At 47.6% G+C, this 26,918-nt stretch overlaps 1 protein-coding gene across 1 annotated transcript; it reads right to left on the bottom strand.

The window, feature by feature from the left end:
* Window positions 1–4,704: 4,704 nt before the first annotated feature.
* Window positions 4,705–9,947, bottom strand: LOC146340996 (vomeronasal type-2 receptor 26-like). Its single transcript, XM_084804554.1, has 4 exons — window positions 7,637–9,947; window positions 7,169–7,378; window positions 6,527–6,653; window positions 4,705–5,744 (listed from the first exon to the last, which is right to left on the bottom strand). Exons 1-4 carry the CDS (start codon window positions 8,393–8,395, stop codon window positions 4,846–4,848), a joined length of 1,995 nt encoding a protein of 664 aa, XP_084660680.1. The 5' UTR covers window positions 8,396–9,947; the 3' UTR covers window positions 4,705–4,845.
* Window positions 9,948–26,918: the final 16,971 nt, after the last annotated feature.

The following is a 26,918-nucleotide window of genomic DNA, read 5'->3' on the forward strand; positions in this document are numbered from 1 at the left end:
ACTTCCTAAATGGTTAGTGCCCCACTTTTGTCACACCCCATGAATTACAGCTGAAAGTCCTGACTTCGCTCCCATCTGGGTGTGAAGTCCTTTCAACTTCAATGTGGTGGTGTATAGAGGCCAACTGCCAAAACAGTTATCCTTGTTCCAATATTTCTGGCCCTGACTGTACGATAGCGCTCTTCAAGTACTTGAAAGGTTGTCACAGAGAGGAAGGCCAGGATCTCTTCTTGATCATCCCAGAGTGCAGGACACGGAATAATGGGCTCAAGTGACAGGAAGCCAGATTCCGGCTGAACATCAGGAAAAACTTCCTGACTGTTAGAGCAATACGACAATGGAACCAATTACCTAGGGAGGCGGTGGGCTCTCCCACATTGGAGGCGTTCAAGATGAGGCTGGACAGCCACCTGTCAGGGATGCTCTGACTTGGATTCCTGCATTGAGCAGGGGGTTGGACTCGATGGCCTTGTAGGCCCCTTCCAACCCTGCTATTCTATGATTCTATGATTCTATGACCTCCCCCGCCCCCAGCGGACACTACAAACCGGAACGGGGTGCGTATTTCATACACCCCTATGTTCAGACGGAATCTGGCTTCCTGTCACTTGAGCCCATTATTCTGTGTCCTCCACTCTTGGATGATCAAGAAGAGAACGTGGCCTTCCTCTCTGTGACAACCTTTGAGGTATTTGAAGAGTGCTATCCTATCTCCCCTCAGTCTTCTCTTCTCAAGGCTAAACATGCCCAGTTCTTTCAGCCTCTCCTCATAGGGCTTTGCTTCCAGCCCCCTGATCATCGTTGCCCTCATCTGAACCCTCTCCAGCTTGTCTGCATGCTTCTTTAAGTGTGGTTCCCAGAACTGGACACAGTACTCCAGATGAGGCCTAACCAGTGCTGAGTAAAGGGGAACTAGTACTTCACGGGATTTGGAAGCTGTACTTCTATTAATGCAGCCCAAAATAGCATTTGCCTTTTTTGCAGCCACATCAAATTGTTGGCTCATATTCCGCTTGTGCTCTACAACAGTTCCAAAATCCTTCTCACTTGTAGTATTTTTGAGCAAAGTATTACCCATCTTGTAACTGTGCATTTGGTTTCTTTTCCTAGGTGCAGAACTTGGCATTTATCCCTATTAAATTTCATTCTGTTGTCTTCTGCCCAGCACTCCAGCCTATCAAGACCACTTTGAATTTTGTTTCTGTCTACCAAAGTATTAGCTATCCCACTCAATTTTGTGTCAATTTTGTTTTATCATTGTAATGTTGCCCAGCACTTTTCACCCTAATCAGGCAGTTTAGATTCACTGATGTTACTCGTTTCATTTTTATGCGAACAGTCGATTTCACTCTTCCCACTCACACGCACACAGACACACTTTTCCCTGTGGTTCTTCCTTGGGGGATGTTTCAGAAGCTGCGCTTCTCTGCACCTCCTGGAAGTGTCAGCAGGGGCAGCACTGAGAACCATCCAAGAGGGAGCAGATGGAGCTTGAACGGTGAAGTGTCTTGGACGAGATACCCTGGGAGCTCACCTCCGTTTGCTCTCTGGTTCTGGACAAGACAGTGTCCATCCTAGAGCATCTTCCTAGAAGTGAGAATCTTGCAGAAAAGCGGTAAAGACATAAAGAAAATTGTAATGGTGAGGATCTGAGCTGCTGGGAGCTTATTTTCTAGGGATGGGGGAGACTTTCTCCCCGAAACTTCGGGGGGCCAAGTGCCAACGCATTTGGTCCTCCGAAGGTTGTTTGGGGAGAAATTCTCCGCCCCCCGCCCCCCCCGGGATGGGACTTACCTTTCACAAATGTCCCTCCCGGCGGCGGATCCCGGCGGCGGTTCGGCAGGTCTTCGTCAGGGGCGGGGGCGGCAACAGGTCTTTCGACCGGCTGCCGCTGCCGCCATTACAAGAAAAGTAAAAAAAAAAAAAAAAGCCCCTTTTAAAAAAACTTTAAAAGTAAAAAAAAAAAAACGCCCCTTTAAAAAAAACGCAAATAGCATTGGCCTTATTTTCGCCATAGTCTACGTAAATCTTTACGTAGACTACAGGGACCAAATAAGGAACGCGAATGGCGGCTCCCTATGGGGGCCACCATTTGCGTACGTGCTTTTTTTTTTTCTTCAAAGTCACCCGTGATAGGCTACATGACGATTAACGTAGCCTATCACGGCTGACTTTGCAGATCTAGCCCTGATAGGCTACGTAAATCGTAAATCGTGTTTTGTTTTGTTTTGGAAGTTCGCGGCCGGGGAGACGGGGCGCTTCTCCCCGGCCTGAATTTCGGCCGGGCGAGGCAGGAAGCCTCCCCCCCCCAGCCTGAATTTCGGCCGGGCGAGGTGGGAAGCCTCCCCCCGCTGGCCTGAACTTCGGGGGGAGCAGCGAAGCGCCTCCCCCCTACCGCGAAGCAAGCTGCGAGACCAGGTAAGTGACTTTCGTGCATCCCTATTATTTTCTTGACAACATAGAAAGGCCCATACTGGGCTCCCCTTTTTGCGGCTTTTGGCAGGTCTGTTTTGGGATGTTGGTTTTCAGCTGTTGTTTTTCAGCAGTGGGAGCGGTTCTGGGGTCTTTGGGGGGCACAATACAAGAAGTTAATCTCCAATCGTCTCCTCCTCCAGTTTGCAACTCTGCATCAATCCATTCGACTTGGACTGGGCCATGATCAGAGATAGTCTTGGTTTCACTTCTTGCATCAGTATAGCTCTAAGGCAACAACAAAGCAGAATTAATCCCTCAAGGTGAGTTGTGCTGTATGAAATAATAGGGGTGTGTGTGTGTTTTCCTAGTGGGACCAAATGATGCCAAATGTCAGCCGTTCTCAAATGATGTATCTATTCCTTTAAAAACATTGGAATGATATTAAATATAATGGTAAATGATCTTAAAGATCATGTTAAATCAGGATTTTTTCATCCTACCATCATTACTTCCCCTTCTCTACATTTACCGATTCCTGTGGCTAAGTTTTAGGGATGTCAGAAAATTCCACGATGGATCTTGGTGAGGCCGAATGCCAGTGCATTCGGCCCCCCGAAATCCGTCATGGAACGAAGCCCCTGCCCCCCCCAACCCATGAAAGGCGCACGAAATGGAGCACTTACCTGCTCCCGTTCACTTCCTCCTCTTCCTAGCCGTGAGAGGCTACGTAAGTATTTACGTAAATACGTAAGTATTTACGTAGCCTATCACAGCTAATGCAGGGATGCCATTTGCATCCCTGCAGAGACCGTGATAGGCTACGTAAATATTTACGTAGCCTATCACGGCGGGGGGGGGGAACCCCAGCGTACGCAAATGGCGGCGGCTACTGTCATTTGCGTACGCTGGGGGTTTTTTCCCACCACCGTGATAGGCTACGTAATTATGTACGTAGCCTATCACGGCAGGGGGGAAAAAAACCCAGCGTATGCAAATGGTGGCGGCTACCACCATTTGCGTACGCTGGGGTTTTTCCCCCTGCCATGATAGGCTACGTAAATATTTATGTAGCCTATCACGGCTCACTACAGGGACGCAAATGGCAACGGCTATGACAGCCGCCATTTGCGTCCCTGCAGGGCTGCCCAGAGGCTGGATGTCTGGCTGCGGGTGGCTGCTGGCCGGGCAGGATTCTGGGGGGAAGGACGGAGCGCCTCCCCCCCCGTCGAGGAGTCCGGGGAGAGGGACAGAGCGCCTCCCCCCCACTGCGGATGCCCCTGCGCGGAGCCAAGTAAGGGATTCGTACATCCCTACTAAGTTTGTAAAGAAATGTAGGAGTCTTTGATTGGGGACCTCAACAGATGCTGTTTTGATTTACCTAAAATATAAATGTCCTTTGTTCAAAATATGCCAGCCTTCTTCACCATTTAAATGTCCTTTGAGGTCCCAAGAAATTATGTTTGGAAAGATTGCAATGGCTTTAGGTTAGCTGTGTATGCAAAGTCAAAACGCTTTCGTCATCAGAGGAATATCTCAGGGTTGAACTAAATGTGATATTCCACAGAAATCCTTTCATGTAGGACCTGTGGACAGAAGGGGGACCAAGTAGGATTGGGACTGCAATGTGCAAGAAGGCGCATGGCTCCTTTCTCTTGTACCAGGGGCCCTTATGAAAAGTGTTCCCACCCCTAAAACTGTTGTTTGCAGCAGAAGGGAAGTTCTCATTAACACCAACGGGAGCTTCCATTGCAGAGTAAAGAACAGTCATGGAGGCCTCCCATTTGAACGGGGCTAGGATGAAAAACAACCCTGTCTCCTGGCCATGGTCCAGATCCAGCAACACCCTGTTTGACATTTTTTTCAATAATATAAAGGCACAACTGCTTATTACATGATTGTCACATCCAGTTTGACCTTTAAACCAAAGGTTGCTTCATCCTAGAATTCTCCATCAGCGAAAAGGGTGGAAGACAGTAAGAAGAGCAGAGATTTGGCAAAGCCCCCATCCAATTAATGCCAAATTATTCATGAATTCAGGATATCTAGGCACTTGACATGAGGTAAAATGGAAGAAGGATACTGGTCGCAGGCTTACAATAAATATTGTCAAACTGTGCGATCTATCTAATGACTACTGTTTCTTTCATGTGAAATCTGTGACTAATGACTACCTCCTAATGACTTTCATTGCACAAAGGAGAACAGTCTGCAAGATGTCTCTGTCTGGATTTTTAGAACTGCTTAGCCAAAATAAATGCATCAGGCAAAAAGGAAACACACAGAAACCATGGATTTGACAGGGTAGTTTTATTTTAAAGAAAACAAGCAAGATCACAGTAATTCTTGTATTGATAATTATGAAGAGGAAATGTGATTGATGGGCTGGGAAATAAATTAGCAGGGAATTTTCTGAAGGATATGATTCATAGATTATTTTCTTCTTATGAGATGATCTCTGCAATTGAGGCTGGGCCTCAGGAAGATAATGTAACATTTGGGGAGGAAGATGCAGCCTAGGAGTCCAGCACTAGAGGCCAAGATGGAGAAGACCTCCACAGCCACCATGGACTTCCCCTTGGTGCTCAGGTAGGTGGGCACAAAGGAGACCCAAACACTGCAAAACCCCAGCATGCTGAAGGTGATAAACTTGGCTTCGTTAAAGCTGTCAGGCAGTTTCCTAGCTAGGAAAGCAACCATGAAGCTGACAAGAGCCAGGAAACCCATGTAACCTAGGACAGTGTAAAACATGTTGACTGAGCCTTCATTACATTCCACTACATTTTCTCCAGCCAGGGAATGGAAGTCCAAGTTTGGGAACGGGGGAGAGGTCACCAGCCAGACAGCACAGATAACACCTTGAATGAAGGGACAGCCCAGGGCAATGGAGATGGTCAGTTCTCTCCCCAAAAGTTTTCGTGCCATGTTTCCTGGCTTGGTGGCCATGAAAGCCAGAACCACTGTGACAGTTTTTGCCAGAATAGAAGAAACAGCAACAGAGAAGATGATGCCAAAAGCAGCTTGTTGGAGAACACAGGTGACATTCATGGGTTGGCCAATGAACAGGAAGGAACTGAGGAAGCAGAGCAGGAGGGAGATGAGGAGGACGTAGGTGATGTCTCGGTTGTTGGCTTTGACGATTGGCGTGTCACAGTGTTTAATGAAAGTTGCCAGCACTAGAGATGTGATCAGAGAGAGGAAAAGAGCTAGAGAAGCTAAACCAAACCCCAGTGTCTCTTGATAGGAAAGGAAGTGGATCTTCTTGGTGATACAGCGGTCTTGGTTCTTGTTTGGGTGTTGATCTTGTGGGCACAGGGCACAGCTAACAGCATCTGCAATGAGCAACTATTATTGAAGTGTCTTAGACATGACATAGATGTTCTTTTTTTAGAGGCCAGTTTCAGCCCACAGAGAAGGAGATGAAAATTTCCATTCTCTAGCTTATTTCACACCTTTGATTATTTTTGTTTCAGCTTTGACAATCATAAGACTAGAGTCAGAAAATATACAAAATAGTGTGCATGTGTGTGTCTGTGTGTATGACAGCCCCCCTCTACCAGATTCATGTTCAGTAATTTGAAAGAAAGAAAAAAATCAAATTATGTAACTTCAGATGTAAACTAGTAATTTTAAGAACTGAAAGACAATGAACCACAATCAATGCCATCTGAATGCACAAACAAAGAAAAGTATCTTCTTAGGAGATATTTGGTGCAGAAGCTGGAGAACAGGTTACATAAACCACTATAAATAAAAGGGTGATTTGTCTGACATTGGCTTGACATTGTCCGGTTGTTACAAGGATGACCAAACAGCTTCAGGTTCTGCCCAACAGCTTCAGGTCTGATGCCAAAAGAACTGAGGCTGGAAACATGGTCTTTGAACAATTGCGCATGAAATGTGTATACAGTAGATGTTTTGTACAGGAAATGGTGAATACTTTGCAAACCAGTAACCCACAGAGTTATGCAATCCACAGCCATACTTACAGGGGAAAAAATTCCTTGGGGAAATGGCGGACTCTTCTCCTTGTCTATGAACTTCCTCTTGCCCCCACTCCACTTTCACCCCAGTATGTTCTGGACTTTAATATAGCTCTCAAAGTCTGAGGTACCTGTCCAGTTAGAAATTGTCCCTTCTGGACAAAGATCACATATGTAGCAGCAAACTGGCTTCCCTTCTGGAACTGTTCTCGAGCGCCCTGGGGAGCACCTCTTCACACACCTCGCAAAGGGTACCTTCTAAAAGGGAAAAGACAAACAGTTGAGGATTTCCAGGTGAGAGAAAATGCAATCAGCAGGGCTCAGAGTTATTCAGTGGAGTTTCCCATTACAGGATGGATAAAATCAGCAATCTTGGAGGGCCAAAACTCTTCTGGATTCCTGCAGATGACATAGAACCATCGTAAGAAAGGCTCATATAAATATATATTCTGACAGAGGAACAGAAACATTGGAAGCTGCCTTCTACTGAGTCAGACCCTTGGTCCACCTAGCCAAGTATTGTTTGCATTGACTTGCAGTAACTCTCCAGAGTTTCAGGCAAGGGACCTTTTTGCACCCCTACCTGGAGATCCCCAAAACGGAGCCTGGGACTTCTTTCATACAAAGATTGGTCTTTGCCACTGGACAACAATCCCTCCCTGGACTCAGTAGCCCTTTGGTCTCATCTAGAAAGACATTGCCTATTCTCAAGGGATAGAAATGTAACATTGTTTAGATCTCCAGTGACCACAGAACTTTCACTTCAGCTCCACCTTTGTAGCCCACACGATGGCATCAGAGTGAATGCTGACATCTTGGCCTTGGGGAACTCCCAGATCCACCTTTCCAACTTTCACAGGAGCAAAAGACCAATTGGGGAAGAAGATCCAGTTGAAGATATCATATCTCTTGCCATATTCAGTGAAAGAGACTTCATCTCCAGCACTGTTGTTGAACCGGACTGTCCTCAAAGAGGCAAGAATCTGAAATGGAAGAGATGCTGAGAAAACAGGGTAACCGTGAGTGAGTTCTAGCGACTTCTAATGTTCTGTGACTGCCATCAAATGAGGAGGCAGAGGATCCCCACTCCCACCCATTACACTGTTGTTTAGTTTAAGATTCATCTTTTTTTGGCCCTTATAGCCCTTCTATCAGGCTGATCCTTTGCTTCCAGAATGAGACCATTGACAAAACACCAAGGCACTGTTTATACAATTCCCAAAGCTGAAGGAGGATGTTACCTGCCATGGCTGAATATTCAGAAGCCTCTTGCCTTCCCCCCTCCTTCCAGACTTGGCTCCAGATACAGCATGTAGAGCGTGTGCTATGGAATAATCACCATTATAGATGGTGTAGCTTCTACTGGTCATGCTCATTTCAAACATGGAGTATGGCACGTCCTCTAGCTTCTCCTCCCCAGTACAGATCCTCTTGCCTGTTGGAGAGGTTTGGCCTGACTTCAGAAACTGACAGCCAAATGCCCATTCCCACCAGTCACGGAGAAATATGTCTCCTTCGGGTCGGAGTGGGTCTAAAGTAGATAGAAAATGCTTGAATTCTGGCACATCCTTTGTGTGAAATCTGAAGTGCAAAGAACCATGGATGGTTTTTAGATCTCGCCCACCCAAGCGGTATCCCATCGCAGGAATTCCCCAATGGGATGTCATGATCCAAATCTTCCTAAAGCGGGTCTTGGTCTTTTCTTCATGATGACTGAGCAACGCTGTTAAATGCCGCATAGCACTGGAGTCCACAAAGGCAATCATCACCTCGGGCTCAAACCAAGAACTAGGAATAGTTCCAGTTTGTACCCGATGCATATGGAGTGGGTCCATTAACGTGAACATTTCAGTGAAGGCCACACAGATGTCCTTCTGCTTGAGCATCGGTGTCAGTGTCTGGATGAAATGTTCACCACTGTCATCCATGTGAACAACCAGCCCAATCCAGGTCCAGTGGAAATGCAGGAGCAGCTGGACTAAGCCCACATACTGAGCCATTTCATTGGGATCAATCCGGTAGAAGGAAGAGAATGCCCTTTTCTCCCCCTGAGCAAGTTGGAACAAGTCATAGCCGAGCTGAAGGAATGAATTTCCTTTTAGTCTGTTGTAGCAGAATTTGCAGCACTTTGAAAACTAGCACATTATGGCATCTGCTTCCATGGACCAACCAGATGCATGAGATCTTATGCTGAAGGAAGATGTCTATTTTACAATGGATATCTAAATAGACAGTGAATCTCTGTGATGTTTTTAAGGCTTCCCCTAATGTGGATATCACCCGCAAAAGTCAGGGTTGCCACGCAGGTGGCCCTGACATAATCTTTAACCCGTGAAATGAATAGGCCCATGTGGGTGTTCAAAAAATGTGACCCTTTGTACGCATATTGGGGTTTTTCTGGCTTTGTGGCCCTTCCGCAAATGCAATAATACATAAAATACTTATACATAAAAAACAGGTAGATTTTCTACTGTTGTGGGGTGGTGCTTTCCCCCAATCTCTGGAGGGATGGCTACATTAATGCATCTCAGCAAGAACGACAAGGACCTTTATCGCGCCTTGTTTGAATGTAAATCTTTAAGGTGTCACAAGTCTCCTTGTTATGTCTCAAAACCCTAAAATATTTCTTACACAACAGACCTATTGCTGGGTGTGATTAGTCACATAATGCACACCTGAGATTCCTGGCTACCACCAAGGTCATTTCTTGGCAGGTTAGCTAAAATCACACACCTGCCGCCGCCATCCGGAATCAAGGCAACACACCAACTTAGGAATGTTGGAGAAATTTGCAACGGAACCAAATGTGTTTGGATTTCCATGAATCCAAGGCTTGGGTTCTGCAGCGGACTGGCTTATCCCCTGTCGGGCGAATTCCGCAGACTTGCGGACCATTTTTCTAACTTTCCCGAATTTTGCCCAAATTTCATTGTAGGAAAATATGCAAAAAAAAACAAACAAAACCTGGCCAAAAATTAATGTTTCCATCATAGGCTAAAGAGTGAAAATACGCATTTGGGGGCAATTTGTGCTTTTTTGCATGTGCAAATTTGCGCAAATTCAGAAACAAAACAAATCCGATTCTGTTGACAATGGAATGAAAGTGCCTAGCAATCTGTGAAACACAGATGGAACAGATTTCACACATTACTACACCCACTGCATGGGGAAAAGATGTTCCAGAGGGCAACCTTTTTGACATCATAGTGATCCTGAGGTCTGCTGGGCCCCCACATCTTTTCCCAGATGAATCCCCTTACCTGTGGGATCTTGTAGATGCCCATTAAGGATGCAATCACTATTGAGGATTGGGAGTCGAGACCCCCAATAACGGAGAGCAGTTTATCTTGCCAGTCACATTTATAATTGGGAACCATTCACCACCGAGTGGAAAGTAGAGAGAGGCTGCTCATATGCATCACACTGACAAGGTCCATGTGCTGATAGATGCGGAAGCCAAGTGTTGTGTTGGGAAGGGGAGTTGGGTCCTTGTTGAGCTCCTTGATGGCAAACACCAAGGCCAGGAAGTGCTGGTAGTTCTTGATGGTTGTTCTGCAATGAGGATCCCAAAGGAACTGATGTGAAGAAAAGAGCTAAAAATCCCATCCATCTTTGAACAAGGACAAAACCTTCTAGACCAAATACATCTACATGAAGGATTCACTGAGAAATTCAGACCGTTCTAGTGGAATACAGGGACACAAAGTCTTGCTAGATGCATTGTGTAGGAACATGTCAAGAGCCCTGCTGGATTACAGACCTCATACGGCTCATTTGTAATTTATTTTCCTAGTATCTATTTTCATTATTTATGTTCCATCTTTCAGGGTGCAAATGCTTCCAAGGTGGCTTACAGGTAAAACCAAAATGCAGTAATGCAATCACCATAGGGCAATATTTTTAACATAAATATATAGATAGAAGGTGGCCAGGATCCTTCCCATAAATCTGCTCAATGGCTGATCACTCTTGATTGAACAAGCCTCCTCCATAGAGTTGCCAAAGAAGAACATTGTACAAAGAATGTCAAAAGAGCCCTGCAGGATCAGACGACAGTGGCTCCATCTAGCTGAGCATCCTGTTTCCCTCTGTGGTCAGCCACAGCTCCCAGGAGCTTCCTGGGAGCCCCACAAGAAGGAAATGAAGGCAGCAGCTCTCTTTGCTTTTTCCCCCCACGTAACAACTCCTGTTCAGTGGTAGACTCATCATGAGGCCTTTATTTTGGTATCATGGTAAGCAACTGCCAAAAGACCTGACCTCAGGAATACCTCTGATCCCTTATAAGCAAACTGAACCCACCAGCCAATCCATTCAGGCAATATTGACCTAATTGCACCAAAGCCCTGATGTCATATAAAGCAGCTTCCGACTTAAACCAGCCTTTTATTCAGAAATATGAGGATGGGGAACTTATTTCATATCTAGGGGAAGGACTATAGCTCAATGATGGAGCCCTTCGTTCAAATGCAACTGGTCCCAGGATCAGTCCTTGGCATAGGCAGGTAATCTTGGGAGACAATACCCCGTCTAACACCCCGGACAGTCTCTGCTACATACTGAGCTAGAGAGTTGATGGTCTGACTCAGTGTGAGGCAGCTCTCAGTGTTTCTGTTTCAAACAGCCCTTTATTCAGAGCCTTGAGGACTGGCACCTTGCTTTAGCTTTAGCCAAAAGACCAAGAGAGTGCCTGCTTTGCACATGAAAGCCCCCAGATTCAATCCCCAGCAGAATTTCTAGGGAGGACAGGGGGGAAAGCCACAGCCGCTCAGTGCAAGAGAGACAGAACTTGAGGGACTGATGATCTATTGTGGTTGAAGGAAGGTTTCTAGGTGGCTCATTCAGTTTTGTTTCCTCCCTTTACAGAGCAGCTAATGAGGAATTTGCTGAGTCCAAAATATATCTGACCATATCTGTCAAATGGTACAACTGTATGTGTAATTTTAAAAAGGGGCCCAATTTGCTGTTTTTGTGGGGGAAAGAGTTTGTGCACTGAAATGGAAAATCTCAACCTAACCCTGCAAAATGCCTGAAGCATCCAGACATGGGGAACTCCAGTTGTGCCCTGCAGCTGGCCATGGCTGATGGGAGTTAGAATCCAAACAACATCTGGAAATTCAAGGATGTGAACCAGATCGGGAGTGGGCAGGCTTCACGTTTCCAGGAGGTACTTCATTTTTTACTTGCACCCTGAGATCCCCCAACCTGAGCCTGGTGCAAAAAAGACAAAAGGAGAAACACAAACCAACCTTTAATTTAACAAATTAATGTATTTTGAGCCCCAGTGTCTGTTTTGAATACCAGAACTGAATGAAGCCCACAGACCTTGGTCACAACCGCCACTCCTGGTTACCCCCAACTTTCCTTCATTTCAATGGTATAGTTTAGGGGAGCAGGGAGTCCTTTGTTATTGCTTTTACAACAAAATGGGGAGTCAGAAATGCTTGCTGATCCACTGCAGATCATGCAGAGATCTCCCTGTAGATTCAGACCTACCTTCACCAACTGTGTCTTAAATGACATCTGCTTGAGGTGGGGCAGGGGGATGTTTTTAGGCATTAACAGACTGTCAAGCTCAAAACAAATTGTTGGTTACCTTTGCCTCTTCTCCTTGCACGAAACCCCTCAAAATTAATCCAGAGAAGATCCCTCAAGACTCCTACTCTCATTCCCATTTGAAGCCAACCCTGACATGCCTCTGAGACTTGTATATCAAACCAGGAAATGTTGAACGTTAGCAAAATTGCTAATGCATTTCCCTGGAAGGAATCTTCTAATCTGAGAGCAAAGCAGGCAAGCCTCTGTCCCAGAACCCTCTTGTGGAAACTTACATAGCAAGACTGTTGATTTCTGATGTGCCTAAACTACGGAAGTCTTCTCCCTTTACATAAAAATGAGTGCCCAGTGGTAAATTCCCACCAACAATGAGGTCTCCTGGCCTGTAATAGTCTTGCATTTCTTTATACCAGGTGACGAGGCACTTGGTCCTCCACATCCTCTGGATGGCTGGAGGCAGGATCCAAAACAGAAGCAGCAGCAGCAAAGTCATCAGCGGCACAGAGGGACCTTCCCTTCAAGATCAGAGACAAAGACAACCTGAACATGAGCAGATTTTACAAGCCTCAGCAGGGGAATTAGATCTTAGCAAGAAATGACCAGATGCCAAGTGATCAGACACCACCCCAGCCCCACATGGAAGGACTCAGAGCATGTTTTCTCCTGGATTTCTTTGTTATTGACTCGCTAGATGGAAATCCATGGGGGATTCCTCCAGAATTACTGTCATTTTGACAATTCCAGCTACAGAAAGAACCACAGCCCCTGAGGGCTGGTCTCCTTTCACCCTTCGGAGGGAGAACAGCAGGTTTGCGTCATTCCTTGTTTCTCCATGGGCCAGTTGGACTTGACTTTAGTTGTCTAGTTCTGCCCTTTGGTCTGTGTAAATTCCAATATGGAGTCCAGGCTTGTGCCAAAGTTGATGGCTGGGGAACGGAGGAATTGGCGCCTGGTATAGAAGCGCAGGTCTGGCCAGTAAGACATTACTGGATGAAATCACTGGTCTATCTGCATTTATAACATTTTGCATATGAACAGAGGACCTATTTGAGACCTACAAAGACCTGTGTAATCTGAGAGATTCCTGAATTCTTTGGCAGAGTTTCTAGTCGGCTTAGCAGGTATCCCTGCTTACTGTTGCGTCTAAGTGTCCTCTAAGGGATACTTAGATGGCTCCTTGGATTTGGGAAGAATTTTGGGCAATTAAGCAGGCTGAATAACATCTAGAGCTCAAGTGGTGGAAGTGTCGAGTAAATACAACCGAGTAGAGAGAACACATTATCATGCCTACCATGTCGCAGTGGTGTCAGTGAAGGAGGACTATTTTTTGGCCACCTGTCAGGGTTCCCCTTATGACCTGGACCCCTGTGCAACTCCTTAAGGATCTCTTGCCTCCTTCAGAGTCCCACCTTCCTTCTTTAAAACTTCCCTTCTCAATTAGATGGGTTTTAGGCCGTAGGCATGGGGTGATCAACACTTTAGAGACAGGGTATAACCACAACAGTTTACTGGTAAATTAAAGCAAGCAAATCACAACAAACAGTATGTATGCAACAGAGCTGAGTGATACAAAAGGCATTAAGAGAAAATAAAAGTTGCAAAGCACAAGTTCCTTTACCCTAGCTGTGCTTAGACCTCTCCCGTCTGTTTCTTCCTGCTCCCTCTTCAGGCTCTGGTCTCCTCAACTCTGCTCTTACTGGCTCTCTCACTCTAATTATATACCCTCCTCCCGCAAAACTGAAAGTACTGCTTCAGACCTGAAGAAATGAAACTTAGCTGGGGATAGGCATGGCAGAGAATTCCACCATGGATCTCGGTGAGGCCAAATGCCAGTGCATTCGACCCCCCAAAATCCGTGGCAGAACAGAGCCCCCCGCCCCTCCACCCCACAAAAGCCCCGCGAAACGGATCCTACCTGGCTGCGGCTCCGGTGGCGGCGGCGGTGGCTCCGGCTGCTGCCGGGCTGCTGCAGCCGCAAATGGCGGCCATTGTAGTGGCTGCCATTTGCGTCCCTATGCCAGCCCCGTGATAGGCTACATATATATTTACGTAGCCTATCATGGCTAAAGCAGGGATGCAAATGGCATCCCCTACGCCATTTGTGTCCCTGCTTTAGCCGTGATAAGCTACATAAATATTTACGTAGCCTATCACGGGCTACCATAGGGACGCAAATGATGTCCCCTACTCAGGACGCCATTTGCGTCCGCACCAGCCCGGCATGCTAAGTGTCCCACATGCTCTCGCTGAACATGCACCTCCTGCATGCCTCCATTTGCCCTCCCTCCAATTTACTCTGATTTCAACCTCTGGTCACCTAGGAGTGGAGGCCAGAGGAGCTGAGTTGGTAGGACAGGGAATCAGATGGACAGGGAAGGGCTGTAGGTCAGTGGTGGAACAAACAGAAGGTCTTGGGTTCAATCCCTAGCTAAGGTAGGGAAAGGCCCTTGTCTGAAAACCTGCAGAGCCACTGCCAGTTTGTGTAGACCAGTGGCAGGCAACGTGGCACCCGTAGGAACCGGTGCGCCTTCAGACACCTCAGGAAAGGAAAATGGCAGGTGTCTGCAGGCTGATGCTTTTGTCTGCAGGGTGCACATTCTGTGGTGGTGCCCAGAACAGTCTCTCAAATTGCCTAATGTCCCCATTGGCCAAAAAAAAAAATGTTGCCTAATCTTGGTGAAGACAATGCTGAGCTTGATGGATCCATGGTCCGACTCGGTCCAAGGCAGCTTCCTTCAAATCTTCTTCTCTCAGAGGGGGCAACTGCCTAAGTTTTATTGTCATCGAGTTGAGGGACTTTTCTCTGTGGAAATATTAAGGGGCCTAGTTCTTCTCTATAAAGACTTGTGTGAAATGGGCTTCCCATCTTCCAGTCACAATGTGAGCCTCTAACTCTTCAGATATGGTGTTAGTCCAATACGCTAACAACGTCCAGAATCTTGTAATATCTGTAATCCTTCAGATATCATATTAATCCTGTACGCCATCAGATTCCAGAAACTTCCAATATCTTTCTCTAATATGATAGCTTCAACGTATCTTTTTTTCAGATGCCTATGGCAATTAAACCTCCACCTCACTCTGATTGGGGGCTGGTGTCTTAATGGTGGTTCCCCATGTGGCCAGGAGGACTCCCCTGGTTTGAGGAATGGAGTGTTGGTGTGGATCATGGCCCAGCACCTAGAGCAGAACCTCTGAACCCAAGAGTTACCAAGGAGGGAACTACGGATTCCGCTCCCAAATGAGGATGTACAGATTCCACTCTGGTGGGGAATCCATCCGGGGGGGCGTGATCTCTTCCACCACCACTCAGAATCCTCCGGAGCGGCAGATTCCGCAGAGCTGCCCAGGTTAAGGACTGCTTACCTGGACCCATTCACCTCTGTGCCGATCGCCATTTTTTAAATGTGTCCATAGACTTATATGCAAGATTCACAGCTCTATTTTGCCCCTGCTTGACTGTGGGTCCTTAGCAAATCCCCAGCTATGCCTACACCTGATACCAACCCTGCACATAGGGATCTGCAAACCCACCCCTGTCAGTTTGTCCATCACCTGCCCACTTGCAACTTGCAGGTTGCCGCATGACGCTCGAGCGCCTCCTGCACTCAGCAAGCAGCCCACACTCACTCCAGCGGCCCATCAAGCTCCACAGTCACCATTTTTTGAAAATTAACACAGCAATTGCAAAAATGTGCATATTTGCACCTGTGCGAAAATGCACATTTTTACATATGTGAATACGCACAGTCGCAAAAATGCAAATTTCTGCAATTGCCACTTTATTTTTCAAAAATGGCGACACAGCAGCTCAACAAGTCCGCCAGGGTGAGTGTGGGCGCTTGCCAAATGCAGGCAAGGGGGGAGTGGGGCACGGGGTGGCTTGGGGGTGCAGGCAGAGAGGGTTCAGCCAGATTCCCAGATTAAATCGGGCGCCCGCACCATCCCTACCTGCACACACACACACGGTCATCTCCGTTCTTCAGCTTGGAGCTTCTAGCTCTGCCTTGCTGCTGTTTGCAGGAGCTACAGAGTGCACTTCAACAGCATCTCCTTGTGGTCGGGGGTTTGGAAATCCTTGACCATCATACCTGGGGCCAAGGACAACTTTGATTGGCCAATGTCAGGTGAGCAGAGAAGACTGAAGCCAGGAAGAGGCGCTGCCTTGGGAGATACTGGGTGATGGATAGGGATGGCAGAGAAATCTACCACGGACTCCAGTGAGGCCGGATTCTTTAGAATCCAGCCCCCGGAGTCCGTGGCGGAACGGACTGCTCCCCCCTGTCACGCCACGATGTCCGGTCGGGATGGACCCTACCTGGTGCCAGACAGTCCAGGTCCGTCGTCTTCGGCCCGCAGCCATCCGCTGCCGGGCTGCGGACGCAAATGGCATCCAGTGTAGCAGACGCTATTTGCGTTCTTGCCCTTGGCCATGATAGGCTACGTAAAGATTTACGTACCCAACCATGAAAAGACCAGGGACGCAAATGGTGTCCGCTACGCCATTTGCATCCCTGCTCTTTGCCGAACAGAAGTCCGGCTGCAGACGGGCCTGGCCGGTGGACTCGCTACAGAGCGGAGCCAGCCGAGGAGGATTACAGGGGTAGGGACGGATTGCCTCCCCCCCCCATGGACCACTTCAGCAGACTGGTAAGTGGGTTTCGTACACCCCTAGTGATGGAGGATGCACAGAAGTCAAGTGACAAGACTGCCATCCTCTTGACATGGATGTCTTGGAGGCGATGCTGGGATGTCATCTCATCCTGGCTGTGGAGACATCTCTCTTCCCACGTGTCGTCTTCCATTGGGGCAAGAGGTTGGACCCTGCATTGGCTCTGCTTGGTAACCACTTGTAGCCACCTCTGTGTCTGCTCAGTTGCTTGCAGGTTCTCCATCTTTGCCCTGGGCTCACAGGGGACCTCTTCCACTTCTGCTCCTGGAAGAGCTGGGAGGAGAGTACATCCTGAGAATGGTGGGGGGCAATGAGACGTGTGGACAGGAGGAATCTTTCAGGACATGCACCAAAAAGGTCTTCATGGCAGCCTTCTTCCATGTGGCCTTTTGGGGGAGGAGAGGGAGCTTTGGGGGAGGTATTTTGGCCTCAGGGCCAGGACGCTTGGGGAAAGTTGCACAGCTGGCACTGTGAGGTACGAGCTGCCTTCCGTATGGTGTGTGTGGCAGTATTGCCAAGCCATCCATCATAAGCAGTGCCTCCATTTGGATGGGCAGAGAGGGCTGCAGCATCTATTGGGCTGATGATTCCAGCAGGGAGAAGGTGCTCATGTCAAAACTGTGCAAAGCCAGTAAATCCTAAGGCCTGGTACTCACTCGGGAAAACCCGGGAGAAGGAGAGTGTGCCTGAGACACCGTATTTGCCTGAACTAAGTTAAACAAGAATATACTAAGAAAGCGGCTCAGGGAGAAGAAAGGTCAGTCCAATGCAGCCATCTCTTTCCAGGGCTGTAGCTCAGTGGGAGAACACGTGCTTTGCCAGCCCAAGAAGCCAGGCTCAATCCCCAGCAGCTCCAGGAAGGGCTGGGAAGCAACCCAGTGCCCAGCCCTGGAGAACTGCTGCAGGGCAGTGTAGAGCAGCACAGTCACTCGGCCCCAGGGGCCAAACCCAGGCCTCCTGGGGTCCCAATCCAGCCCTGTGGGGTTGCCCAGAGGCCTGTGCTCCCTCCCTGTGGCCACAAGGCCTTTCCCCCATCGTAGAAATAATCCACACATCTGTTTCGGAGTACAATTCCTTCAGAGACTTTTATTTGGCCAAAATCTAATCAACTCAGCAGCTGTTGAGGAGGAAACTACCGCAACACCGAAGGTCTGGGTTGCAGTAGAAGACTCGTCTCACACAATTCACAAACGGCATATTATAGTCTTTCAAACTAACATATGAATTCACTGAATCATTAGGAAAAATAGGGGGGGCAGCAAGTTATAGGACGGATCGAACAAACAGCCATGGAAGGAAATGTTTATCAGCACCAGACTGTTCTATTCCAGCCTGTCACCAGACTCTTGAGTTGCTAACTGCCATTTGTACTTCCTTCTTCTAAAAATATTATCAGCATACAGCATATTTCTTCCAGCCTTGCCCCTTTTATTGCAAACTGCTTTTCCAGCAACAAGGCCTAACAGCCCTTAAAGCCTGAACTAAAACACTGAAGCTTGAACCACTGTATCTCTATATCTCTTGCCTGTTTTTTCTTCTACACTCAAAATGCCAATCATTTTGTGGTTTCTGCGTGTCTGTGGAGACCCCCCCCCCCCGAAAGGTTGAAAATCCGTCACCAGAACATTACTGGCCATCAGCAGCCCTTTGCCTCAGTCTTTTTGCAATTGGAGATGCTGGGCTATAAGGGACCACCTGAAGGGTCATCACTCCACTCCCTGACTCACAACAGTATGGGACATTCACAGGACGTGGCCCACCTGCAGCTCAGTTTGTGATGAAAGTGGCAAGAGTGGCTTCACACAAAGCGTCCCCCGTGATGAACAGCCCCCAGTGGCTCTGCTTCGCAGAAGATAGCACTTCACAAGGGAAAGGCAGACCCTCCCTGTTCCACCCTTGTTCCACCCTTGATCCCCGTTTCACCCTTCATCTCGTACCAGCAATTTCTGCCTAAGCCCTGCCCTCCTCAGATCACACATCGCCAGGCCTTTAACCCCTGAGCTGCATTGGTCATTGACTCTAAAATCACCTGTCCCCCTGCTGTGATTTTTTAGAGCCAAGAAGGAGCTTGTTGCTTGAGTAAATGATATGCTAGGAAAAAAATGTCATTATCCATGTGTAGTAAAAATGTAACCTAAAAGCCACTGTATGTGTCTTAAGCAGCACATAGTATTGTAAGAGCTGCGCATGCCTGGAATGAGTGAGCAGTAACCCTAAGATAAGGTAGCCAGGCAAACTGCTGGCAACCATTCAAAGTGACACACTAGCTAAGGAATGCAAGCTGAGGTGATAAAACCGTAGCGCGGGGGTTGCCCAGGGTCGACTCTGCTTTTGAGCGTGAGCTCCTTTGTCGAACTGTTTGCAAACAATAAAATCGAGTTAGACCCAGCCTGAAGTTATGCTCCTCTTTGGGGCAAATTGGACTAGCCTCCAGGGAGTGAAACTAGCATTTCATGCAACAATCTGGTGAGCTGTCAGGAGACACCCCGGGGTTGAACGACAAGAATGGCGAAGGTGCCCATGGGGCGTGCCGGACTGCCTGTGAGGTCTGCCATGGCATCAGAGAACGGGGGTCGGGACACCTGGGAGGTTAAAGCCGTGGACTCCATTGATTGAGTCAATCAGGCTGAACAGGTCTGAAGGGACGGCGCCAGGGTGCTGGGCGGAGTTAGTATTTGATTTCCCTTGTGTCTTTCTGTTTGAGTTGCCTTCGGAGCGTCTGAGGTTTGTCAGGCTCCATGTATGGTTTTGAATAGAGGTAGCCACAATGAGGTCTGGTAGCTCCCGTTAAGAAAACTCTGCAACCCCACTGGAATGCATGCTCAGGAACTTTAGGAAGTTCAAAAGAGATTTTAGAATTAAGATGGCCAAGGGTAAATTGACCTTCTTTTGCCAACTGGACTGGCCAGCATTTGGAATTAGTTGGCCAGACATAGGATCCTTGGATGTAAATCTTGTAAATGCTGTATATAAAAATGTGGTGAATAATGGACAATGGGATCAATTCCCCTATATTGATTGTTGGTTGAATTGGTGCGGAAAGAATCCCCCTTAGTTACAGAAGTGTAAATGTGTAAATGTGTTACTGGCAAAGGACCGCAGGGGCAAGAGACCCTGGGTGCTGCCTGAGTCAAGTAGTGAGATAGATTTGCCTCAAGGAAAGTGAGGTTATCGGCATTTGGATAAGTGCTGACCAAAATCCACTGAAGGCGAGAAAAGTTTGAATATAAAGTTCAATATTGTAAAGTCATGATGGTATGCTCCAAGGTAAAGACGAAAGCCCCTGTTCTCCCTGATTCAAGCCCCACAGAAGTAGCTTGAAGACCGGGAGACCCTGCCCAAGGTGCCTTGAGCTCCCCCCCCCATCTTATTCAGTCTGTTTGTTAGATTGGGAGGAGAGGTTGTTGGGGGAGGGAGAGGGCCCTCCAGAGACAGTTTATCTGCCACCGTATCCAAGTTTGTTAGAAGAAGCAAAAGCAGTTGAAAAAGTTGCAACTTCTGAAGAAAGAGATTTGTTTGAAGTCTTAAAGACTGTGGCAAAATCAAGAAACAAAGACAGAGCAAGTTCTTAAAATATCAGGGTCTGTGTAAGCTTATCTCTGTCAGCCTGCTCAGAGCAGAGCCAAGGGGGAGTTACCTAACCCCCCTCGCCGCAGCTAGTTTAGCCTTAGCAAGCAGCGAGGCTGGAAGGTATGTGTGAGGACCGGACAAAAGAGTGAGATTTGTAAAAAAAACAAGAAAAGCATCACAGCTGGAAAGCTGAGCAGCACTGCTCTGTTCTTATCTGTGAAGGAATCTAGAAGAGGTGTAAGGTTACACCTTCCCCATTTGTAGGGATATCAGAGAATTCTGCCACGGATCTCGGTGAGGCTGAATGCCAGTGCATTCGGCCCCCCGAACTCCGTGGCGGAATGGCCTGCCCCCCCCCGCAGATCCCCCCTGGGACGAGACTTACCTGGGGCGGATGTTCCGGACGGCGGCGGTTCCAGCGGCGGCTACGGCAGCGGCGGCGGCGGTGGCTGGTCTTCCAACCGGCTGCCACCACCACCACCATTTGCAGTCTGTTCCCCCCCCCCATTTGTGACAGGCTACGTAAAGACTTATGTAGCCTATCACGTCTGGGTTAAAAAAAAAAAACGCGTACACAAATGGCGGCGGCTACGGCCATTTGCGTTCCTTATTTTTGGCTGTCTTAGTCTACGTAAATATTTACGTAGACTAAGACGGTGAAAATAAGTGGGAATGCAAATAGCGTAGCGGACGCTATTTGCGGAATCCCCGCGGAGCGGAGCCAGCCAGCCAGGATTCCGGGGGGAGGGACGGAGCGCCTCCCCCGCCAGCGGAACCCGACGGAGCCAGGTAAGCGGGGTTTCTTACACCCCTACCCATTTGAACTGATGAAGAGACAGAGAGCTTTTGTTAAAAACATCCCGTCTTTATGGCCCAAAACCTTCTTTGTTTAGATCTATCATTGTTTAGACTTTTGAGAAGCACTCTGCACATGGACTGGAACTTTAGACAGTTAAAGACTTGCCGTAAAAAGTACTGTGAGGCTTGTCATAGCCTTAAGCTCCCGTTGTTGTAGATTGTGTGTTTGTTTGTGATCAGCTCAGTGTACAGTTTGTTTTGTGATTTCAACACTCAAACAAAAAGTTGCCTTCAACTGAAAGAACTGGGTATATTTAGCCTTGAGAAGAAAAGACTGAGGGGAGATAGGATAGCGCTCTTCAAAGACTTGAAAGGTTGTCCCAGAGAGGAAGGCCAGGATCTCTTCTTGATCATCCCAGAGTGCAGGACACGGAAGAAGGGGCTCAAGTGACAGGAAGCCAGATTCTGGCTGAACATCAGGAGAAACGTCCTGACTGTTAGAGCAATATGACAATGGAGCCCATTACCTGGGGAGGCAGTGAGCTCTCCCATGCTGGAGGCATTCAAGACGAGGCTGGACAGCCATCTGTCAGGGATGCTCTGACTTGGATTCCTGCACTGAGCAAGGGGTTGGACTCGATGGCCTTGTAGGCCCCTTCCAAACCCACTATTCTATGATTCTATGATTTCCAAGGCTTTGATTTCATTTATCCTAATGAAGCACACAGACACAAATTGTTAGAGATTCACAGACTACAAAGGAAACAGCCTTCAAGAAGTTTAAAGAGAAACTGCAACGTGAGTTTCCGTTTAGAAGAAAAAGGGGCAGCAAATTCTCTTAACTTAAGAGGTGAGAGGGAAAGATTCCCCCCCCCCCGTGATACCTCTAAGCCCATCTGTATTTCTGAAGCCTGAGAAAGTTCCTGTCCCATGTGGTCCAGCTCTTTCTCAAAATCTGAACTGTTCTGATGTTCCATTTGCTCAGAGGCAAACCTGATACTCTGCCAAAACTCATGCAGCGTGGAGTTGCCGATGCAAAAATGGTGGCTTAGAACTCTTTGCATGTATGAGAACGCCCTTCCCTTGATTTTGATGGGCCCTAACCATGCAGTCAGAGGAGCAGTACAATTGTTAGATCTGCTCCACCATGCCCTACTATACAAAACAAATGTTTTCCAGTCATGGTGTTAGATTTTAATGATATGAAAAAGGTATAAAAGAAGGCAGAAGAAAGTAGCAGACGAAAAGACTTAAAGAAGAAAGACAGCTTATCCCAAAATGTGTGTCACTGAAATTAGTAAGAAGGTCTAAGCAAGTGAGTTTCTGTTGAAACAATGGCAAACAGCCTAACTTGCAGAGTAGACAAATAAAGAGTTAAAGCCGGTGCATGGTACAGGGCGTTTGAAACATGATCTGCAGAACAGGCAAGCCAAAAGATAAGTGTGCCTGTTACAAGAGGGGGGCTATAGTAGCCATAAAAAGGGGCGAAGCCCCCGTATGAAGCTTTAACAAAAATATTACCCACTAGAAGTGGACAATTAAAATAAAAAAAGGCTTTTCTTAAATTGAAGCAAGCCTTAATATCACTGCCTGCTTTAGCCTTATCAGACCCCAGATCATGAAATTTATGGTGCACGTGAGAGCACATGAAAAGAGTGCCATTCCTGAAAAAAGGAAAAAGGCAATGCTGGCAGCCACCATGGGTGGAAATATGTATAAACTGCGGCTTGGGAGCACTGAAGCGACCAGAGGGGGGTGCGGAAAAGGAAAGGGCCGACTGGGGCTCGATAAATGTGCATATTGTCGAAAGAAGAGACACTGGAAGAAAGATTGTCCAGAGCTGAAAGAGAAAAGAGACTCACCCTGAAGTAGGGATGTACGAAAGTGACTTACCTTTCGCGGATTATGTTGATGGGGGGGAGGCGCTCCGTCCCTCCCCCCGGAATCCTGGCCGGCCGGCTGTGCTCCGCAGGGATTCTGCGGACCCGCCGACCAGCTCCACCAGCAGCTGGATATCCAGCCGCTGGCTAGCAGGGATGCAAATGGCGGCGGCCGTAGCCACCGCCGTTTGCGTCCCTGTAGTCAGCCGTAATAGGCTACATAAATCTTTACATAGCCTATAACGTCTGACTTAAAAAAAAAACACGCACACGCGTACGCAAATGGTGGCGGCTACGGCCGCCGCCATTTGCGTTCCTTATTTTGGCCCGTCTTAGTCTATGTAAATATTTACGTAGACTAAGACGGTGAAAATAAGTGGAACACAAATAGCATAGTGGACACTATTTGCGTTCCCCTTATTTTCGCTGTCTTAGTCTACGTAAATATTTACATAGACTAAGATGGGCCAAAATAAAGAACGCAAATAGCGGCGGCCGTAGCTGCCGCCATTTGTGTATGTGTGTGCTTTTTTTAAAAAAGTCAGACGTGATAGGCTACATAAAGATTTACATAGCCTATCACGTTGGTTTTTTTAACCTAGCCATGATAGGCTACGTAAATCTTTACATAGCCTATCACGTCTTTTTTTTTTTTTTAAGCTAGCCGTGATAGGCTACATAAATCTTTACGTAGCCTATCACCTCTTTTTTTTTTTTTACACGGGAAATGGCGGTGGCGGCAGCCGGTCGGAAGACCGGCCGCCACAGCCGCCGCCACCAAACCGCCACCGGAGCCGCCTCCACCTGGAAGATCCGCCCCAGGTAAGTCTCATCCCAGGGGGATCCGCGGGGGGGCGAGGGGTGGCAGGCCGTTCCGCCACAGATTTCGGGGGGGCCGAATGCACTGGCATTCGGCCTCCCCGAGATCCGTGGTGGAATTCTCTGACATCCCTACCCTGAAGGCTGCCAAATGCAGGCAGGGTCCTCCAGGTGTGGGGGGGGAGTCTAGCTGAAGGGCCACCACCCTACGAACAAACGCTCGGGAGAATCCCAAGGTAAAAGTAAGGGTTAGTGGCAGGGACTGTGAAGCCCTAGTAGATACTGGAGCCACATTTTCTATGATCCCTGTGAAGCCCCCCCCCCCGGCGAGAGAAAGTGGAAAGCATGTAACTGTAAAAGGAATTAAAGGGAAAAAAACTAAATTGCCCATGTGTAAGCCCCTCCTCACAAAGATTGGAAATAACATACTGGAACATGCCTTTGTAGTTACATCTGCATGCCCGGTTGCCCTCTTGGGGAGGGACTTGTTAACAAAACTGCAAGCTAAAATCTTATTCCGTGATAATCAGATTGTAGTACAGCTGCCAATAAAGCAGGACTCAAATTATCTGATGGCCCTTCAAGCAATCAAGATTGTGTCAGAGGCCAAAAGGACTGAGATTTTAGGAAATGTTGATCCGTGTGTGTGGGCAGACAGAACCCCTGCCCGACCAAATGCATAACACCAGTTAAAATCTTCTTTAAAAAGGGAGAGAGCCCTGTGTGTGTGAGGCAGTATCCTCTGAAGAAAGCCACCTGTGCAGGCTTGAAGCCGCTCATTGAGAAGTTCAAAAATTATGGTTGGCTAATAAAGGGATCATCCCCCTTTAACACCCCAATTTTGGGTGCGCCCAAGGCAGATAGCACCTCCTTCAGGTTAGACCAAGACCTGAGAACAGTGGCTGACTACCCTTTGTGCCTCAAAAACGATTCAAAGATGTTTGAGCCCCCAGCTCAAATGAGAAGTCGCCCATGGGCTTACTATCCTTTTCAGAGATTTCAAATTGACTCTTCAGAGTTGCCCCAGACTCACGGCTATCGGTACCTGCTAGTAATAATAAAAGCAAGTGACTGCACCGCACAGACAGTAGCCAAGATCCTGTTAAAAAGTAATCCCTATGCTCTTGTTACCTAAAGAGACTGAATCAAATTAGGGGCCCCATTTTGTTAGACAAGTGACGCAAGTAGTGGCCCAGGCATCACAAACTAACTAGAAGCTACACCTCCTTTGGAAACTTCAATCCACAAGTCATGTTGAGAAGATGTCATGTTTAGTCAGGAGTCCCTTGGACCACCCTGGGGTCAAACGACAGAACCGGCAAAGGTGCCTGTGGGGCGCGCCGGACCACCTTTGAGGTCTGCCACGGCACCAGAGAACGGGGGTCGGGACACCCAGGAGGTTAAAGGCGTGGACTCCATTGATTGAGTCAACCAGGCTGAATGGGTCTGAAGAGACGGCACTAGGGTGTTGGGCAGAGTAAGTACTTGATTTCCCTTCTGTCTTTCTGTTTGAGTTGCCTTCGGAGCATCTGAGGTTTGTCAGACTCTGTGTAAACGTCTGAGGTTTGTCAGACTCCGTGTCAGTGTCGGAGGTTTGTCAGGCTCCGTGTATGGTTTCAAATAGAGGTAGGCAGAATGGGGGCGGGTAGCTCCCGTTTAGAAAGCTCTGCCACTCCCTTGGGATGCATGCTAAAGAACTTTAGCAAAGTCAAGCGTCTGAGGTTTGTCAGACTCCGTGTACTAAGATGTCGAAAGGCAAGCTGGTTACACTCTGTCAATTGGAATGGCCAGCATTTGGAATTAGTTGGCCAGACATAGGATCCTTTGGTGTAAATCTTGTAAATGCTGTATATAAAAATGTGGTGAATAATGAGCAATGGGATCAATTCGCCTATATTGATGGTTGGTTGAATTGGTGCAGAAAGAATCCCCCTTAGTTACAGAAGTGTAAATGTGTAAATGTGTTACTGGCAAAGGACCACAGGGGCAAGAGACCCCGGGTGGTGTCTGAATCAAGTAGTAAGAGATAAATTTGCCTCAGGGAAGGTAAGGTTATCAGCATTTGGATGAGTGCCAACCAAAATCCACTGAAGGCGAGAAAAGGTTGAATATAAAGTTCAATATTGTAAAGTCATGATGGTATGCTCCGAGGTGAAGCCCAAAGCCCCTGTTCTCCCTGATTCAAGCCCCACAGAAGGAGCTTGAAGACTGGGAGACCCTGCCCAAGGTGCCCTGAGCTCCCCCCGGTCTGATTCGGTCTGTTAGGTTGCGAGGAGAGGTTGTTGGGGGAGGGAGGGGGCCCTCCAGAGACAGTTTGTCTGCCACCTTATCCAAGTTTGTTAGAAGAAGCAAAAGCAGTTTAAAAAGTTGCAACTTCTGAAGAAAGAGATTTGTTTGACGACTTAAAGACTGTGGCAAAATCAAGAAACAAAGACAGAGCAAGTTCTTAAAATATCAGGGTCTGTGTAAGCTTATCTCTGTCAGCCTGCTCAAAGCAGAGCCAAGGGGGACTTGCCTAACCCCCCTTCGCCATGGCTGGTTTAGCCTTAGCAAGCAGAGAGGCTGGAAGGTGTCTGTGAGGACCTGACAAAAGAGTGAGATTTGCAAAAAAAACAAGAAAAGCATCACAGCTGGAAAGTTGAGCAGCACTGCTCTGTTCTTATCTGTGGAGGAATCTAGAAGAGGTGTAAGGTTACACCTTCCCCATTCGAACTGATGAAGAGACACAGAGCTTTTGTTAAAAACATCCCTTCTTTATGGCCCAAAGCCTTCTTTGTTAGAGGCACTCTGCACATGGACTGGAACTTTAGACAGTTAAAGACTTGCCATAAAAGGTACTGTGAGGCTTGTCATAGCCTTAAACTCCCGTTGTTGTAGATTGTGTGTTTGTTTGTGATCAGCTCAGTGTACAGTTTGATTTGTGATTTCAACACTCAGATAAAAAGCTGCATTTGACTGAAAGAACTGGGTATATTTAGCCTTGAGAAGAGAAGACTGAGAGGAGATCTGATAGCACTCTTCAAGTACTTAAAAGGTTGTCCCAGAGAGGAAGGCCAGGATCTCTTCTCAATCATCCCAGAGTGCAGGACACGGAATAATGGGCTCAAGTGACAGGAAGCTGGATTCCAGCTGAACATCAGGAGAAACGTCCTAACTGTTAGAGCAATACGACAATGGAACCAATTACCTGGGGAGGTGGTGGGCTCTCCCACCCTGGAGGCATTCAAGACG

Source organism: Heloderma suspectum, chromosome 6 (assembly GCF_057233095.1).
Source record: "Heloderma suspectum isolate Gila_16-S chromosome 6, 16-S_ref, whole genome shotgun sequence".
NCBI lineage: Eukaryota > Metazoa > Chordata > Lepidosauria > Squamata > Helodermatidae > Heloderma > Heloderma suspectum.

Bases quoted from the DNA above. Each gene is read 5' to 3' on its own strand.
- LOC146340996 (XM_084804554.1), bottom strand. From the start codon at position 8,395: ATGGCTCAGTATGTGGGCTTAGTCCAGCTGCTCCTGCATTTCCACTGG. The intron at 7,379-7,636 runs GTAACATCCTCC...CTTCCATTTCAG, and splicing joins TGAATATTCAGCCATGGCAG to ATTCTTGCCTCTTTGAGGAC. The intron at 6,654-7,168 runs GTGGAGCTGAAG...TTTCCCTTTTAG, and splicing joins CCATCGTGTGGGCTACAAAG to AAGGTACCCTTTGCGAGGTG.